Here is a 15,244-nt window from a genome sequence, read left to right on the forward strand (position 1 = left end):
GGGCAGCTGAGTGTAGTAGCCCAGGAGATAATCCAAGATCTTGGGAGGCTGAGGCAGGAGTATTGCTGATTTGAGGCCAGCCTTAGTAACTTGGTGAGATCCTTAGCAACTTAGAGAAATACTGTTTCAAAATTAAAGTTATAATAAAAGGAGCTGGGGGATAGCTCCAAGGTAGAATGCCTTAGGATTCAATCCCCAAAATCCCCTGACCCCAAATCATATATATGTGTGGAAATATTGGGAGAAACAATAGTATTTCTTTTATATCATTTAGTTATGGGCTCTGCTTTATTTACTTGAAGCATCAGTAAAAATCCAATGACAGTTTGGAAGATTTGAAGATATTATTCAAAAGAATCAAGAGGACTGGCCGGGCGTGGTGGCGCACGCTTGTAATTCCCGCGCTTGGTAGGCGGAGACAGGAGGATGGCGCAGGTTCAAAGCCAGCCGCGCGCGCTGGCTTAGGAGACCCTGTTTCTAAATAAAAATATAAAAAAATAGGTCTGGGAGTGTAGCCCAGAGGTAGAAGGGCTTCCAGGAACCCCAGTACCACCAAAAAAAAAAAAAAAGAATCAAGAGGACTGAATCAGAATAAGTCTTGTTTTCGTAATTTTTTCTTATAACTACATATGTCTATCCAGACTAGAAAATAGCAACTTATTTTTCTCCTAATTTTTAACATCAATTCTTCCAAAGTTATTCCTGGACTGGGCACAACAACAAGATATTAATAAAGATGTCTGTTGTATTTCTGGGCTATTACCCACTTTGGCTTCATCTGGACCATCTTGGTGGATGTTCCCCTTTCAAGAAGATGATTGGCAAACATCTTGATGGGATAAAATTCTCATTTTCTTGGCCAGTATACTTTGCATGGGGATGCTCTTCTGTTGTTTGATTTACTGTTGTCAGGAGCTAATAGCTCACATGTTTATACCTTCTTTTCCAGAATATCAAAGAAGGATGGTTCTATGGCCAACAACAACAACAACAACAACCTCTGACTTTCCCACATCTCCTTTATACCAGTTAGGACGAGACTTTCAGGCCCTAGATAGGCAGGGCCTATCCCTTCTCAGCTGGGAAGAAGCTACAGAAGATAGAACTTCATCCTTCATCAATCCTCATGATTAAGTGACCTAAATTCTCAGAGGTGGGAAATGAGGCAGGATAGAAGAAATAAAATATTAGGAAGAAAGAAGATGAATTAGGACGGAAAGCAAAATATAGTTTTAAAATCTATAAAAGTCATAATCTCTAACTCCTATAAGGCCCCTTTCTCCACCTGAGATTCCTAAGATGCTTAGTAAACAAAAGATTCATTAGAGCCAGGCATGGTGGTGTCACTTATAATCCTAGTACTTGGGAGGCTGAGACAGGAGGCTCTGGGTTCATGCCAACCTCAGCTACTTAGTGAGGCCCTCCACAACTAAGTGAGACCCTGTTTCAAAATAAAGAATACAAAGTGGGCTGGGGGTGTAGTTTGAAGGTAGAATGCCCCTGGGTTCAATCCCAGCACCACACACATAAAAAAAATCCATTAGGAGGGACAAGGTCAGATACCATCCAGCCATCACCCATTGATTTTGCGAGGGGAAAGTCCAAGTCCCAATCCAGTCATGTGCCCCTAGTCACCTCCCCCCTCTAGGACCCCTGTAAATAAATGATCCCAAATACCCCCAGGGCTCTCATACTCTCAAGCTGGCCCGTGCTCTCCCTTGAATGTATATCCTCACCTTTTCTTAATAAACCTGTCTTTTACTCTTAAAAAAAAAAATCCAATGACAAGCCGGGCGTGGTGGCGCACGCTTGTAATCCCAGTATTCAGGAGGCTGAGACCGGAGGATCGCGGTTCTCGGACAGCCTCAGCTACTTAGTGAGGCCCTCTGCAACTCAGTAGGACCCAGTTTCAAAATAAAGAATAAAAAATTGGGCAGGGGGTGTAAGCCCAGAGGTTAAATGCCCCTGGGTTCCATCCCCAGACCCGAAAAAAAAATCCAATGACAGAAATTTTATTTCTTAGAAATTTAAAACAGGAGAAAACTGTGCATGGTAGTACATGTCAGTAATTCCAGTATTTGGGAGGCTGAAACAAAAGAATCATAAGCTTGAGGCTAGCCTCAAGCAGTTTAGCAAAACCCATAGCAACTTAGCAAGCCCTTTTTTATTTACTTGTGTGTGTGTGTGTGTGTGTGTGCGCGCGCGCATGTGTGTGTGTGTGTTACTGGTAATGAACTCAGGGACATTCTACCTCTCAGCCACACCCCAGCTCTATTTTTTAAAATCTGGAAGCAGTGTCTCACTAAGTTACTGAGGCTGGTCTCAACCCTAATATCCTGTCTCAGGCTCCCAAGTACTGGGATTACAGGCATGCACTACCACATCGTGCTCTGATCCTGAACCAAAAAATAAAATAGAGCTGGATGTGTGGCTCCTACGTATAATGTCCTTGGATTCCACACCAAACACAATAAGTAAAAACATACATACATACATACATACATACATACATGGAAGTAGTATTATATGAAAGTGAACCATCAGACATGTGTGTATGTGTGTCTGTGCTTATGAGTGTGACTGTATGCATAAGTATGCAGGTGTGTGTAATGTGTTATCAGGTCCTAATGCCTAAGAAATAAAATGTCTTTATTTTGTCTATTATTGGCCTGATTTCCCATAAGCTCCCCTCCCATCACTTGGAACACACGTTTCCTGGAGTTAAAAACACAACCCCTCCGGCTCTGTAAGACCCCCCCCCCCCTTGAGGACTAGTCCATCTCTGGTCTCCCTCTCCCCCTCCCCAGGCCGCTGTCTCTGGGGGAGCAGGTGAGCCCAGGTGATGTTGGGGCTGTGTGGCTCTCATCCACCCTGATCCTGGGCTCTGAGTTGACTGGGGTCTCGCTTGCTCACCAGGAGTGGAGGCCTCCTGCCTGGGCGTGAGGCTACAGGTCTCTCCTCTCTGCTCCCTCAGACCTGGGGACACTTCTTATTGACTGAGCGTCCGCTTAGTCCCAGGGTTCTGGATGTCAGTCGGCACCTGCTCCTGCCCCACCTGTCGTGGTTGGGTGCCTCCTGGACGTCCCGCTGCCGCCCCATGACTTCTGTCCCCAGCACCTGTGGGACCTGGGAGGCGGGTCCACGAGCAAAGTGGACCTTCTCTCCTCAGGCCCCTCCGCGCCGCCAGGTGCGCTGGCGCGGCCGTCCTGCAGGTGGCGCTGTGCCGGGCTCCAGGGGAGGCCTCCAGGCAAGAGGGCCAGAGCAAGCTGGGCAAGGAAGGCTACCCCGCGCCTGCCTTTCTGTCCTCTACTCGGCCGCCTCCTTCCACCGCGCCACAGGAAAGATAATGAGGTGCTGGTGCTTAATTTCCGTCCTGCTCTCTGAGGCCTGGCTGACCATGATCACACACTGGGGCGCAGCGGGCCCGGTCCACACCTGCGCTGAAGAAGGGGCAGGAGATCACAAGTGCGCTGTGTCCTCTCTGTGCTGAGACCCTTCAGCCACCTGTCCACCTCCGTGCCAACATGATTCCAGGAGAAAACACACTGGACTAAACTTGAAAAAGAACCAGAGAGACACGGAGGTCGAGAGCAGGTGGACCCTGAGAAATAGAAAGTGAAGTCTTGCCGTCACGGAAGAGAACAAAGATAAAGGGGGAAGGCTGGAGAGGATCCCTGGAGAAAGCCAACTTGAGGACGAGCAGAGAATTAAAGCACAAATGAAACTCCCTGTGGGCGGTACCCACCCCTGAGCTCGGAGGTGGCCCTGCGGGCAGCCCGCGCCCTCAGAGCGGTGGGCCTGACAGAGCCACCACCACGCTCTGGGAGAGCCGGGGTGCAGCGCCTGTGGATGGCAGTGCAGCACGCGTCGCTGACGTCATAGAAGTGAGATGGGCATCTTCCGTGGTAAGATCTGGCTGAGGATATTGGATTTTAAAATATTCTTTCTCAGGCAGGGGGTGGTGGCACACGCTTGTAATCCCCGCACTTGGGGGGTGGAGACAGGAGGATCGCGCAGGTTCGAAGCCAGCCGCGCTGGTTTAAGAGACCCTGTTTCTAAATAAAAATAATAATTAAAAAAAAAAAAGGTCTGGGAGTGTAGCAGGAGGTAGGAGGGCTTCCAGGAACCCCAGTACCACCAAAAAAAAGTGTGTGTGTGTGTGTGTGTGTGTGTGTATACACACACATACACATATATATATATATATGTGTATGTGTGTATGTGTATATATATATTCTTTCTCATATATATATGAGAGAAATATATGAGAAATATATATATGTGAGAGAATAGTCACACACACTTATATAAAATGTGTGCATGTGTGTATATATATATACACACACTTATATATACACACTCACTTATATATACACACACTTATATATATATACACACACACTTATATACACACACTTATATAAAATGCGTGCATGTGTGTGTGTATATATATATATATTCTTTCTCATATATATATGAGAGAAATATATGTGAGAGAATAGTCACACACACATATAAAATGCGTGCATGTGTGTGTGTGTCTGTGTGTCTGTGTGTGTGTGTTACTAGGGGCTGAACCCAGGGTCCCTCTACCACTGAGCCACAACCTCCGCCCTTTTTATTTTTTGAGACAGAGCCTTGCTTAGTTGCTGAGGCTGGCCTCGAACATGTGTTCTTCCTGTCTGACCTTCCCAAATACTGGAATTAGACTGCATCACTGTGTCCTACCACATAATCATTCACTCTTTTGTGGGGGAGGAGGGTACTGAGGATGGAACCCAGAGGCATTCTACCTCCAAGTTACACCCCAGCCCGATTTTATTTATTTGGAAACAGGTGTCACTAAGTTGCAGAGGGTCTCCCCAAGTTGGGGAGGCTGGCTTTGAACCTATGATCATCCTGCCTCCCAAGTACTGGGATTATAAGGTTGCAGTCACCACGCCTGGCTACATGAATACATTTTTAAAGTCCATTCTGTAACAGGCACACCAGCTTCTTTTCTTCTTGAGGGGTGAGGGCATGAATTCTTTTTAAAATTCTTTTTGAGCCAGGAGTGGTGGCCCACACTTGTAATCCCTGTGCTTGGGAGGCTGAGACTTGGAGGATCTCACAGGTTCGAAGCCAGCCTCAGCTACTGAGTGAGGTTCTCAGCAACTTAGTTGGACCCTGTTTTCAAATAAAGTATAAAATAGGTCTGGGAGGATAGCCCAGGGGTAGAAAACCCAGGGGTACCCTCAGTACCACAAAAAATAAAACATAAAAAAATAAAATTCTTTTTAAATTAAGAAATAAAATTCCATCTATTTAACAGATACGGAGCAATGTTTTGAGCTATGCTTATATTTGCAGTTCTTCCCCTGGAATGGAGGGGGTCGCTTCTGAGTTCTCCTGGGACCAGTTCCTATATTTTTTGGAGACAGGCACACAAACTAGTCTACAGAAGACTCTCTCGCTCCCTGGTGGTGGGCAATATAGTTTTTATTTTAGCTGGAGGGAATAGAAGGGTCTGTTGCAGGAAGTGGGGGCAAGAGTCGAAGGTCCCACCCCACCAGGGATGTGGGGCTCTCCTGGGGTATGAGTGTGCGCATATGTGTGCACATAGGCAAGTGTGTCGGTGTGCAAAGGTGCAAGTGATGTATAGGAGTGCATACATATGCACAAGTGTGTGTGTGTGTGTGTGTGTGTGTGTGTTTGTGTCTGGGAGCACATACATGCTTGTGTGTGGGAGATATGGGTGGGTGGGCAGCTCTGCCTTTTACCTGGGCACCTCCCCAAACACCTCCCTCCTCCATCTCTGACCCGCACTACATCAGCGAACACTGGCCTAACTTCAAGTCAGCAGTTGAGCAAACCCAGGAACCTAGCAAGAGCGTGGGTGGTGGGCAGGCTGATTCCGGGAATCACTACACCACATGTATATATATCAAGTTATCACAGTGGGTGCCTTGAATATGTCAGTTAGATCCATTAAAAAACAAAACAAAACAGGACATATGGGCACTCCTTTAAGACTCAACATTTCTCCCACTCAACTCTGAGCAGCTGTGAAAGCAGAGCCTGGGTACAGGGGCTTGTGTGCCCAGGACCCCAACAGCTTCTCAGATTTGGGCTATTGATGCACCAAGTGAGACCTGACCTGGGACCAGGTTCGGCAGTCAGCTGCAAGGGGTCTTGGCCCAGTCTTAGAGTCAGGTGGGATCTAGGAAGGCCTTTAGGGACCACTGACCAGATCATCAAAATGGGTCAGGAGGAGTTCCCAGGAGACGTCTGGAGGCAGCTGGGCAGCTGCATCTGTGTTCATGAAATCAGTTTGGCAGCTGTGGCCAGGTATGTGGGAATTGTCAGGGAATCGTAACTGGGTCTCTGGAAGCAGTTGCAACACAGTCTTTCCGGGGAGCTGGTGGACCGTGGAGGGACCTAGTTGGCTACCGCATCTCCTAGATACTGATGAGACACCTCCAGCCCCGGCTCTTGTCTCCAGCAGAGCTGACTGTCTTCCCAGGCCAGAGTGATCTCAGGGGAGGCCATCCTAGTGACCACCTGAGGCTTTTCCGATGGTGACTTGCTGTATCCTCAGGTACAGAAGCTGGGTTTGCTTGGGGTCATTGTCTCGCGATGGTTGTGTATGTGCTGAACTCCACTATAGGTTTCTTGCTCTGTGGGGACATAGCTTGAGAATTCTGCATGAGAGCTTGGTGGTCCAGCTCAGCATAGGTCAGCTCCTGGGGACCCCCTGCATCACAGGTCTGAGGGAGAGAGGCCAAGAGAGTCAGGGTGGCTGGGGGCTGTGGCAGCCCCTCCGAAGGGCTTGTCTGCTAGTTTGTTTCCTTGTCTAGTCTCCTTTCAGGTAGCACCAGGGTGATCTGTCTGACCAGTATAATGTAGCAGAAGGGAGGGCCTGCCACTGCCAAGGTGAGGCCACACAGGAAATTGTGGCCTCTGCCATCCCTTTCCTTGGACCCTCCCTCTGGGCAAAGCCCAGTGTAGGCCTCCTGTCTACAGCTAGGGAGCTCCGTCTCTGATGTGTGTTCTCCAGCCTAAGTTGAGCCTGTGTGAACACAGCCCTAGTCAACACTGCTTCTGGTACTTCACAAGAGACAATGAGCCAGAACTCCTCAGCTAGGCTGCTCCCAAATTCCTGACCCTAGAAACAGAGAAAGTGAGGCAGGTGTGGTGGTACTTGCCTAAAACACCAGTACTTGGGAGGCTGGGACAAGTGGGTCGCAGGTTTGAGGACAGCCTCAGCAACTTCGTGAGACTCTGTTTCCAATTATAATAGGGCTGGGGGTATAGCTCAGAGGTAGCATGCCTCTTGGTTGCTAAGCTGCTAAATTGGGGTGCTTTGTTACACAGCAAGAGATAACTGCTACAAAGACTCACTGGGAAGGTGTCCATCTCCCCATCCTCCTCAGGAAGGCCATGATCTGCAGCCAGGTCTAGAGAGGAGAAGGCAAAGGGTGGACATCAAAAGGCAAATGTGAGCAGAACTAATCCTGTACCCTCCTAGAACCTCCCAGAAAGTTCGCAAGCCTTCTCTTTCCCTCAGTGCCTCCTGAAGCATTGGGTCCCCACTTCCTCTCTCCAAAACTGTCCCTCTTCTCGTGCCTTTACCTGGTGAGCCTCTCACTGGGCTGTCCACAGCCAGGCTGAGCCTGTGGGGGAAAAACTCAGCACTAGATGGCTCCTGGGGCAGAGGGCTGGGCGGGGGTCTGGGGTCATTCTCAGGGGGCTCACCTCTCCTGTGACCTCTGCTCTTGGTCATTGCTGCTGGGGAGCTCTGAAGACAGTCAGGGGTCTGAGTTTAGGGGAGAGATCTTGTTCCCGGCACCCTAACAGCCCGCCCAGGCCACCTCACCTGCCCCCCCCAAGACCTACCCTGTTTTATCTGATGCTGGCGATGAAGGCAGAAGAGGAGGAGGAGGAAGAGACAAAGGAAGAAGACCACAGAGACTGAGATGAGGATATAAAAGGATGGTGTTATCATGCCTGGGAGAACAGGTACGGCTGGGAAAGATGGGATACAGTTATCAGCAACGTGCATTTATTGAGCGCCCACTGTATAGCACTCAGAGGCTGGGTGCTGGTCACAGACACACTTCTACATCAAATCTCTCACGTGCAACACAGGAGTCATGTCCCCATCTTACACACAAGCGTCCTGAGTGTGGACTTTCTTTGTGAACAGGGCCACTGGCCACTGGCAGAGTTAGAATCTGACCAGCACCTAAGCCCGACCTTCCCCCTCCCCCAGGCTCCTGTCCCCACGTCACCTCACTCACTCTCTTTGTTACTGTTGCTGGAAGGTGTCTGTGTAGCTCCCAGGGAGGAGGGGTCTGGAAGAGAGGGGGTCAGAGGTCTGAGCTGGATGGAGCTGCTCTGTGTCCTTCCCACCGGCCACCCCCAGGACCCTGGGCTCCTCCCTCTACACTAGCCCTGCCCTGTGGAACTTTCTCGAAGATGGAGACGTTCTACATCTGCTCTGCCCAATATGATAGACACACACAACTGTTGATGTTAACATTAACCAAAGTTAAATGAACCAGAGGTTGGATCCTCAGCCACACTGGCCTGGTATCCAGGTCTCGGCCAATGACATACCTTCTGGCCAGGTAAAAGAGGTGGACACACTGCTGGGTGTCACCATAGCCATCGTGCTCTGAGGACCTCTGCTGGGACCAGCACCTGTTAGAAGAGAGAGCAGGATCCCCCTCACCAGGCCCTTTCTGGGTTCCTGTCTGAGAGCAAGGATCCCATCATGCCTGGCTGCAGAGTTTGAACCTAAAGTAGCTTATACTTAGCAGCAGCAGGAGAGATAGATAGATAGATAGATAGATAGATAGATAGATAGATAGATAGATAGATGAAAGGGGAGAGAGAGAGAGAGAGAGAGAGAGAGAGAGAGAGAGAGAGAGAGAGAGAATAAAAATCATACTCTGCATTTGAGCCCATGTCGCTGGCCTCACATGCCGGCCCAGGCTCTGGTCCTCCTCTGAGCAGGGTCCTAGGCAGCATCACCTCAACTCCCTGCTGCTCTCCCACCAGAAGCTCCAACCCCACCCACCTGCCTGTCCAGAACTCCGCTGAACAGACAGCAATAGGGGCCAGGTCAGAAGTCTGCAGGGAAGGGTGTGGTCCCTTGCAACAGGGTAGAGACCATCACATCCCAAGGCTCTCCTCAATGCATCATCCAGCCCTGGCCAGGGGTCATCCCTGGACCTGGCCACCTACCCAGTAGGAGGGTCCTCACCAGAGGTGTGTGTACCTGGGGCCACCACAAGCTCTGGCCAGGTGGAAAGGACAGGTGCCTGCCCCACCTGAGTGATTTTCAAAGGGGATCTGCCCCCCCAGCATCTTTGGAGGCCCCTCCCTCATCCAACAGCAGGGCCAGCTTCATGCCCACCTCATGCTAGAACTGGCCTAGGATAATCAGAGTCTCCAGTGAGTCCAGGGGCCTGGGTGCATGAGGGCCAAGGGGACATGTGTGCAGCAGAGGAAGAGGAGGAGCGAGCTTGGGTTGAGCAGGAGTTCTAAGGGGCTGCAGACAGAGGACAGCAGCTGGGGATGGGGTCCAGGGATCTGAGACCAACCTGAGGGCAGAGCTGAGGTCGAGGTGGGGGCCTGGGAGGCCTCCTCACTGCTCACCACCAGCTCCAAGACTTCACTGTACAAAGACCACTTGGACTTTTGATAGATGCAGTAATAATGCCCAGCTGTGTTGTCATTCATGGCGGGGATGTGGAATCTTGCCTCTGTCTCAGAAGGCAGGGAGTTCTTCTCTTCTACATAGTTGGAACTTTCCTCCTTGTGCAGCCGGAATAGCTCAAACCCAGCAGCGCCCCGGCACACGATGGTCACGGGCCTCCCCCAAGGGATCACAGAACTTGGCTCGGCCCGGATGGAGGGTCTTTCCAGGGCTCCTGGGGAACAGGGCAGGGACCTCAGTGTCCACTGTGAAGAAGTCATCGTATCCCAAAATAGTTACGTGCTCCATTCAGTGTTCTTAGCCAACGTGCAGGGTTGTACAACCAGTATCACAATGAGAGCCATTAATGTAGATGGGGGTGGGGCAGCACTGCCCTCCCTGGGAAGGTAGGGGCAGAGCCAAGACCTGAGGACAGTGTAAGTTCCCTACCAAGTAGACAGGGACCCCACGGGACCTATTCAAAGTGGAAAAGGCAGCCTAGGAATGTTGGTCAGAGATACAAAATTTCAACCAGACTTAAGTTCAAGAGATCTGTTGTAGTTCAGGGTAACCCTAGTCAATAACAATGTATCCTAGCTTTGGAAATTGACAAAAATAGATTTTAAATGCTCTCACCACATACACACACCCAACAAAACAAAATAAGGTATGTGTAAGGCAAGGATACTGTAAGCCAGAGCTGCTGGCGACAGGATGGATGTAAGGGGAACAGACGGACCTGACACACAGGACTGATTCTCTCTGAAGATAAAGCATGTGAGGCCTCGGAGGAGAAGGCCTGAAACAAAATATATTTTAAATAAAAATTTAAAACTGTGGAGCCTTGCACAGTGGCTCACAGCTGTAATCCCAGTACTTGAGAGGCTGATACAGGAGAATCAAAGGATTGAGGCCAAGCTGTGCATTCTAGTGAGACCCAGTCTCAAAATAAAAAAATAAAAAGTGTGCAGTAAGATCTGGGCATGGGGGCACATGTCTGTAATCTCAGTACTTTGGAAGCTGAGATAGGAGGATTGCAGGTTTGAGGCCAGCACCAGCAATTTAGTGAGACCCTTAGCAACTTAAAAAGACCCTGTTCCTTTCTTTTCTTTTTTTAAGGGGTGGGGGTATAGTTTAGAGATAGAATGCCCCTGCGTTCAATCCCCAGTACCCAAAACAACAACAAAATTGCTAAAAGGGTAGATGGTAAATGCTATGCCACAGCCAGGCGTGGTGGCACAGGCTTGTGATCCCAGTAGTTGGGAGGCTGGGAATGGAGGATCGCAGGTTCAAAGCCAGCCTCGGCTACTTAGTAAGCTCTCAGCAACTTAGTGAGATCGTATTTCCAAATTAAAAAATAAGAGTCGGGTGTGGTGGCACATGCTTGGAATCTCAGTACTTGGGAGGCTGAGACAGGAGAATCCAGGTTTGCAGCCAGCCTCAGCTACTCAGTGAGATGCTGTTTCAAAATAAAGAATAAAAAATAGGGCTAAGGTTGTAGCTCGAAGGTAGGATGCCCCTGGGTTCCATCCCCAGTACTGAAGAAAAAAAAAAAACAAGTAAATAAATAAAATGGGTCTGGGGGTATAGACCAGAGGTAGAAGGTCCCTGGGTTCCATCCTCAGTACCACAAACAAATAAACAAATAATGCTTTGCCACAAAAAATGTGAAGTGTTATGTTAATGAGCTTAATCATTTCACAAAGTGACCATAGATCAAAATATCATCTTCTTGCCCATAAATATATACAATTACTATTTGTCAGTTTAAAACATTGTTGTAAAAAGAAGAAAACTAAAGAAGAAAGAGAATGGGAGGGGGAGCTGGCTGAAAGGAGCACATTTGGTGCTGCTTATGGTTGGGGCCTTCCCACCCCACCCCGCAGGCTTCCCAGGGTCCACCTCACTCCTGTGCAGAACCGCCCTTGGGTGTGGACTCACCCTCATGTGTGTGTATCCTCGGGCTCAAGCAGAGCACTGGAAGAGAAGCTGCCATGAGAAACACGCCCCTGTCCTGGCGCTCACAACTGGTCCAGTCTCTCGCATCACCTCTCCATCCTCCCACAGTAACCTCTAGGTGCAATCCCGCTTCTTACTATTGGGAGGAGGGGTTCTAGGGATGGAACCCAGGGACACTCTACCTCTGAGCTACACTCCCAGCTCTATTTAATTTTTTTAAAACAGAGTCTTTAAGTTGCTGAGAGTCTCTCTAAATTGCTGAGGCTGGCCTCAAACCTGTGATCATCCTGTCTCAGTGTCCCAAGTGCTAGGATTCCAGGCATGTGTCAACACATCCACCTCTTCTTCCTGCTCTGAAATAGCTTCAAGACATCCCCAAGTCTCCCCTTCTCTGCTCCCCAGCCTTTCTTACAGCTGGCCTGGTCCCCACACCCGGGTCCCTGTTCCTAGGACTCCATCCTCTGGGATCAGACTGAGACCTGGGAACAGCTTCAGTGTGAGGGAATCTTCCCTCCCCCAAAACTCCAGAATCTCCTGGGCTGGGGCCCATCCTGAGCAGGGAACAGGACCCCTCTGCAAGCCACCCTGCCAGAGTCCTCCCTCCTCCCGGGACTCACCAAGGGTCAGGAGGGCTGTGGGGTGGGGGGCCATGGCCCAGGCTCCCGCAGCCTCCCTGGTCTGCAGCCAGTGGGTGCCCTGCACAAGACACGGGACAGGATGCGTTGGAGGGCTTCTACATCAAAACTCACACAGAGAGGAAGCACTAACTCTCCTCCTCTTTCCACCCTTGCCACTAAGGATGCAGAGGGAGGGCCTCGGCTTCCAAAATATGCTTCTGAGCTGTGAGCTCAGAAGAGAGTGAGCTTGTTCTCTGACATGTGACCTTGTAAATCTAACAGACAAGGCGGGTTAAAGATTGTGCAACACACTGACTCAATATCCGTCCCAATGCCTCAGAGTAAGGACAGTCTGTCTTTGGGCCAGACATTGTGACTTCGAGAGCTGTGACTTTCTCTCATTAAAGTGGGAACCAAGCTGGGCATGGTGTTGCATTGCACACTTGTAATCCCAGTACTTGGGAGGCTGATACAGGAGGATCCCAGGTTCGTGACCAGCCTCTGCAATTTAGCGAGACCCTGTTTCAAAATGAAGAATACAAAGTAATATGGCTGGGCGTGTAGCTCAGAGGTAGAATGGCTCTGGGTTCCATCCCCAGTAACAAAAAGAAAAAAGGCCCCAGTGCCTGGGTAACCAAGGGGCAGTCTTCAGAATCTGAATCTAGAGGTCAGGGTCTCCTCTCCCTGCTGTTCCCAGGAAACTCAACTGCAGAGCCTGCCCAGCGTCGCCCACCATGGCTCACACCCTGCCTGTCCAGCCTGGGTTGGGGTGACAGCAGAGACTCACCCACTTGTGTTCTATTCTGCTGATCCTAGTGGAGCCTGGAAGACCGAGGAGCCACCTCCATAGAAAAGCCCCTCGCCTGCCCAGTAACTCGGTAGCTCTGTCTCGGGTGTTAGTCTCGGTGCATAGACTCTACTTCCCAAGGGCTCCGGCTCCAGCCCTGCACTTGGAAAGGCTGGGTTTTCAAGGGAAGCTTTTTCTACCCTAACCCTCTCTTTCTTTCCTTCCAGGATTTACCAGGATGATGGGTGTAAGGAGGTGAAAACACTCCTGCTGGACCACAGCTGGAGTCTCAAAATGGAAGAGACACAGGATGTGGTGTGTGCCCAGCACCACACACAGTGAACTGCTTTTTTGCCCACTGCTTGGGTCTCTGGGTTTCCTCAAGCTGGAACTAAGAAAGGAACACAGCTTCCGGAATTATTTTTAAAGGCCCACGACTTTATGAAATAGACAACCCTCATGCCCTGATTAGTGTCTTTTAAAATTCACATCTCTGAACCAGGCATGGTGGCTCACACTTGTAATCCCAGTACTTGGGAGGCTGAGACAGGAGGATCACAGGTTCAAAGCCAGTATCAGCTACTTAGGCACTCTGCAACTCAGTGAGACCTTGTTTCCAAATAAGAAATAAACTCAGAAGCCGGATGCACGCTTATAATCCCAGCATTTGGGACTGGAGGATCGCAGTTCGTGTACAGCCTCAACTACTTAGTGAGGCCTTTTGCAGTGAGACCCTATTTCAAAATATAGAATAAAATCCGGGCATGGTGGCACATGGTTGTAATCCCAGCATTCCGGAGGCTGAGACAGAAGGATCATGGTTTGTGAACAGCCTCAGCTACTTAGTGAGGCCCTTTGCAACTCAGTGAGACCCTATTTCAAAGTAAAGAATAAAATAGGGCAGGGGGTGTAGCTCGGAGATAGAAAGGAGAGAGAGGGAGAGGGAGAGGGAGAGGGAGAGGGAGAGGGAGAGGGAGAGGGAGAAAGAGAGAGAGAGAGAGAGAGAGAGAGAGAGAGAGAGAGAGAGAGAGAGAGAGAAGGAGAGAGAGAAAGAGAGAGAGAAAGAGAGAAAGAAAGAAGGAAGGAAAGAAAGAAAAAAGAAAGAAAGGAAGGAAGAAAGAAAGAAAGAAAATTGAATTGTGCTGGGGGTTTAACTCAGAAATACCTCTGAGTTAAATCCCTGGTACCACAAAAAAAAAAAAAAAAAATTCACATCTCTGCCCTAATCCTTCTGTCCAAAGCAGCCACCATTTATCTTCACCAACAATAAACTTATATTAAAGTCATAGTATGACTGTTTACATTGCAGAAATTGACAAATACTACCCAACAATGGGTATTTTCTCTTTCTTCCTTTCTTTCTTTCTTTCTTTCTTTCTTTCTTTCTTTCTTTCTTTCTTTCTTTTGTTCTTTCTTTCTCTCTTTCTTTCTCTCTTTCTCTCTTTCTTCTTTTTTAAATTTCTTGTGGTACTGGAAATTTAACCCAGGGGCATTTTGCCTTGGAGCTATGCATACCCTCAGTCCCTTTCCATTTTTTATTTTGAAATGGCCTCACTAAATTATTGCATGATGGCCTCAAAACTATGATCCTTCTTCCTCAGCCTCCTAAGTACTGGGATTATAGTCATGTACCACCGCACCAGGCTGTGTCGGGTATTTTCTCACAGACAGTTGTTGGTTATTAAACTTTTACCCACAAATTACTGGTAAATTTCCAAAGACCAATATAAAGAAAATTAAATATGCAGCCAGGCATGTTGATGCACATCTGTAATCCCAGTACTTTGGAGGTTTAGACAGGAAGATTATAGGTTAATGGCCAGTCTCAGCTACTTAGTGAGGCCCTCTGCAACTCAGTGAGACCGTGTTTCAAAATAAAGAATAAAAAATAGGGCTGGGGGTATAACTCAGAGGTAGAATGGCCCTGGGTTCAATACCCAGTACCACAAACAAACAAACAAACACCCAGCAATCTACTGGCAAATTTCCAAAGACCAATATAAAAAAATTAAATAGGTGGCCAGGCATGGTAATGCACACCTGTAATCCCAGTACTTGGGAGGCTGTGACAGGAGGATCACAGGTTCAACGACAGCCCCAGAAAGTAGTGAGACTTCTATCTAGCAAGACTCTGTTTCTAAATAAAAGTAAAATAGGGCTGAGAGTATAGCTCAAAGGTAGGATGCTCCTGGGTTCAAT

At 48.9% G+C, this 15,244-nt stretch overlaps 2 protein-coding genes across 2 annotated transcripts in view; one reads left to right on the forward strand and one right to left on the reverse strand.

Moving 5' to 3' along the window:
- Nucleotides 1–15,244, forward strand: part of LOC308268624 (leukocyte immunoglobulin-like receptor subfamily A member 5) — a gene marked incomplete at both ends in the record, with an annotated part of 464,412 nt that overhangs the window by 96,936 nt on the left and 352,232 nt on the right. The gene's annotated exons all lie outside the window — the stretch shown is intronic.
- Nucleotides 6,603–15,244, reverse strand: part of LAIR1 (leukocyte associated immunoglobulin like receptor 1) — a gene marked incomplete at both ends in the record, with an annotated part of 29,158 nt that continues 20,516 nt past the window's right edge. Inside the window, 10 exons of the mRNA XM_080702839.1 lie at nucleotides 6,603–6,746; nucleotides 7,381–7,436; nucleotides 7,612–7,652; nucleotides 7,735–7,777; nucleotides 7,876–7,986; nucleotides 8,280–8,333; nucleotides 8,599–8,682; nucleotides 8,964–9,080; nucleotides 9,588–9,917; nucleotides 12,259–12,337. Coding sequence (XP_080558965.1) covers nucleotides 6,603–6,746; nucleotides 7,381–7,436; nucleotides 7,612–7,652; nucleotides 7,735–7,777; nucleotides 7,876–7,986; nucleotides 8,280–8,333; nucleotides 8,599–8,682; nucleotides 8,964–9,080; nucleotides 9,588–9,917; nucleotides 12,259–12,337 — 1,059 coding nt within the window. The remainder of the gene's footprint in view (nucleotides 6,747–7,380; nucleotides 7,437–7,611; nucleotides 7,653–7,734; nucleotides 7,778–7,875; nucleotides 7,987–8,279; nucleotides 8,334–8,598; nucleotides 8,683–8,963; nucleotides 9,081–9,587; nucleotides 9,918–12,258; nucleotides 12,338–15,244) is intronic.

Source organism: Muscardinus avellanarius, assembly GCF_963383645.1.
Source record: "Muscardinus avellanarius genome assembly, chromosome: 10".
NCBI classification, from domain to species: Eukaryota; Metazoa; Chordata; class Mammalia; order Rodentia; family Gliridae; genus Muscardinus; species Muscardinus avellanarius.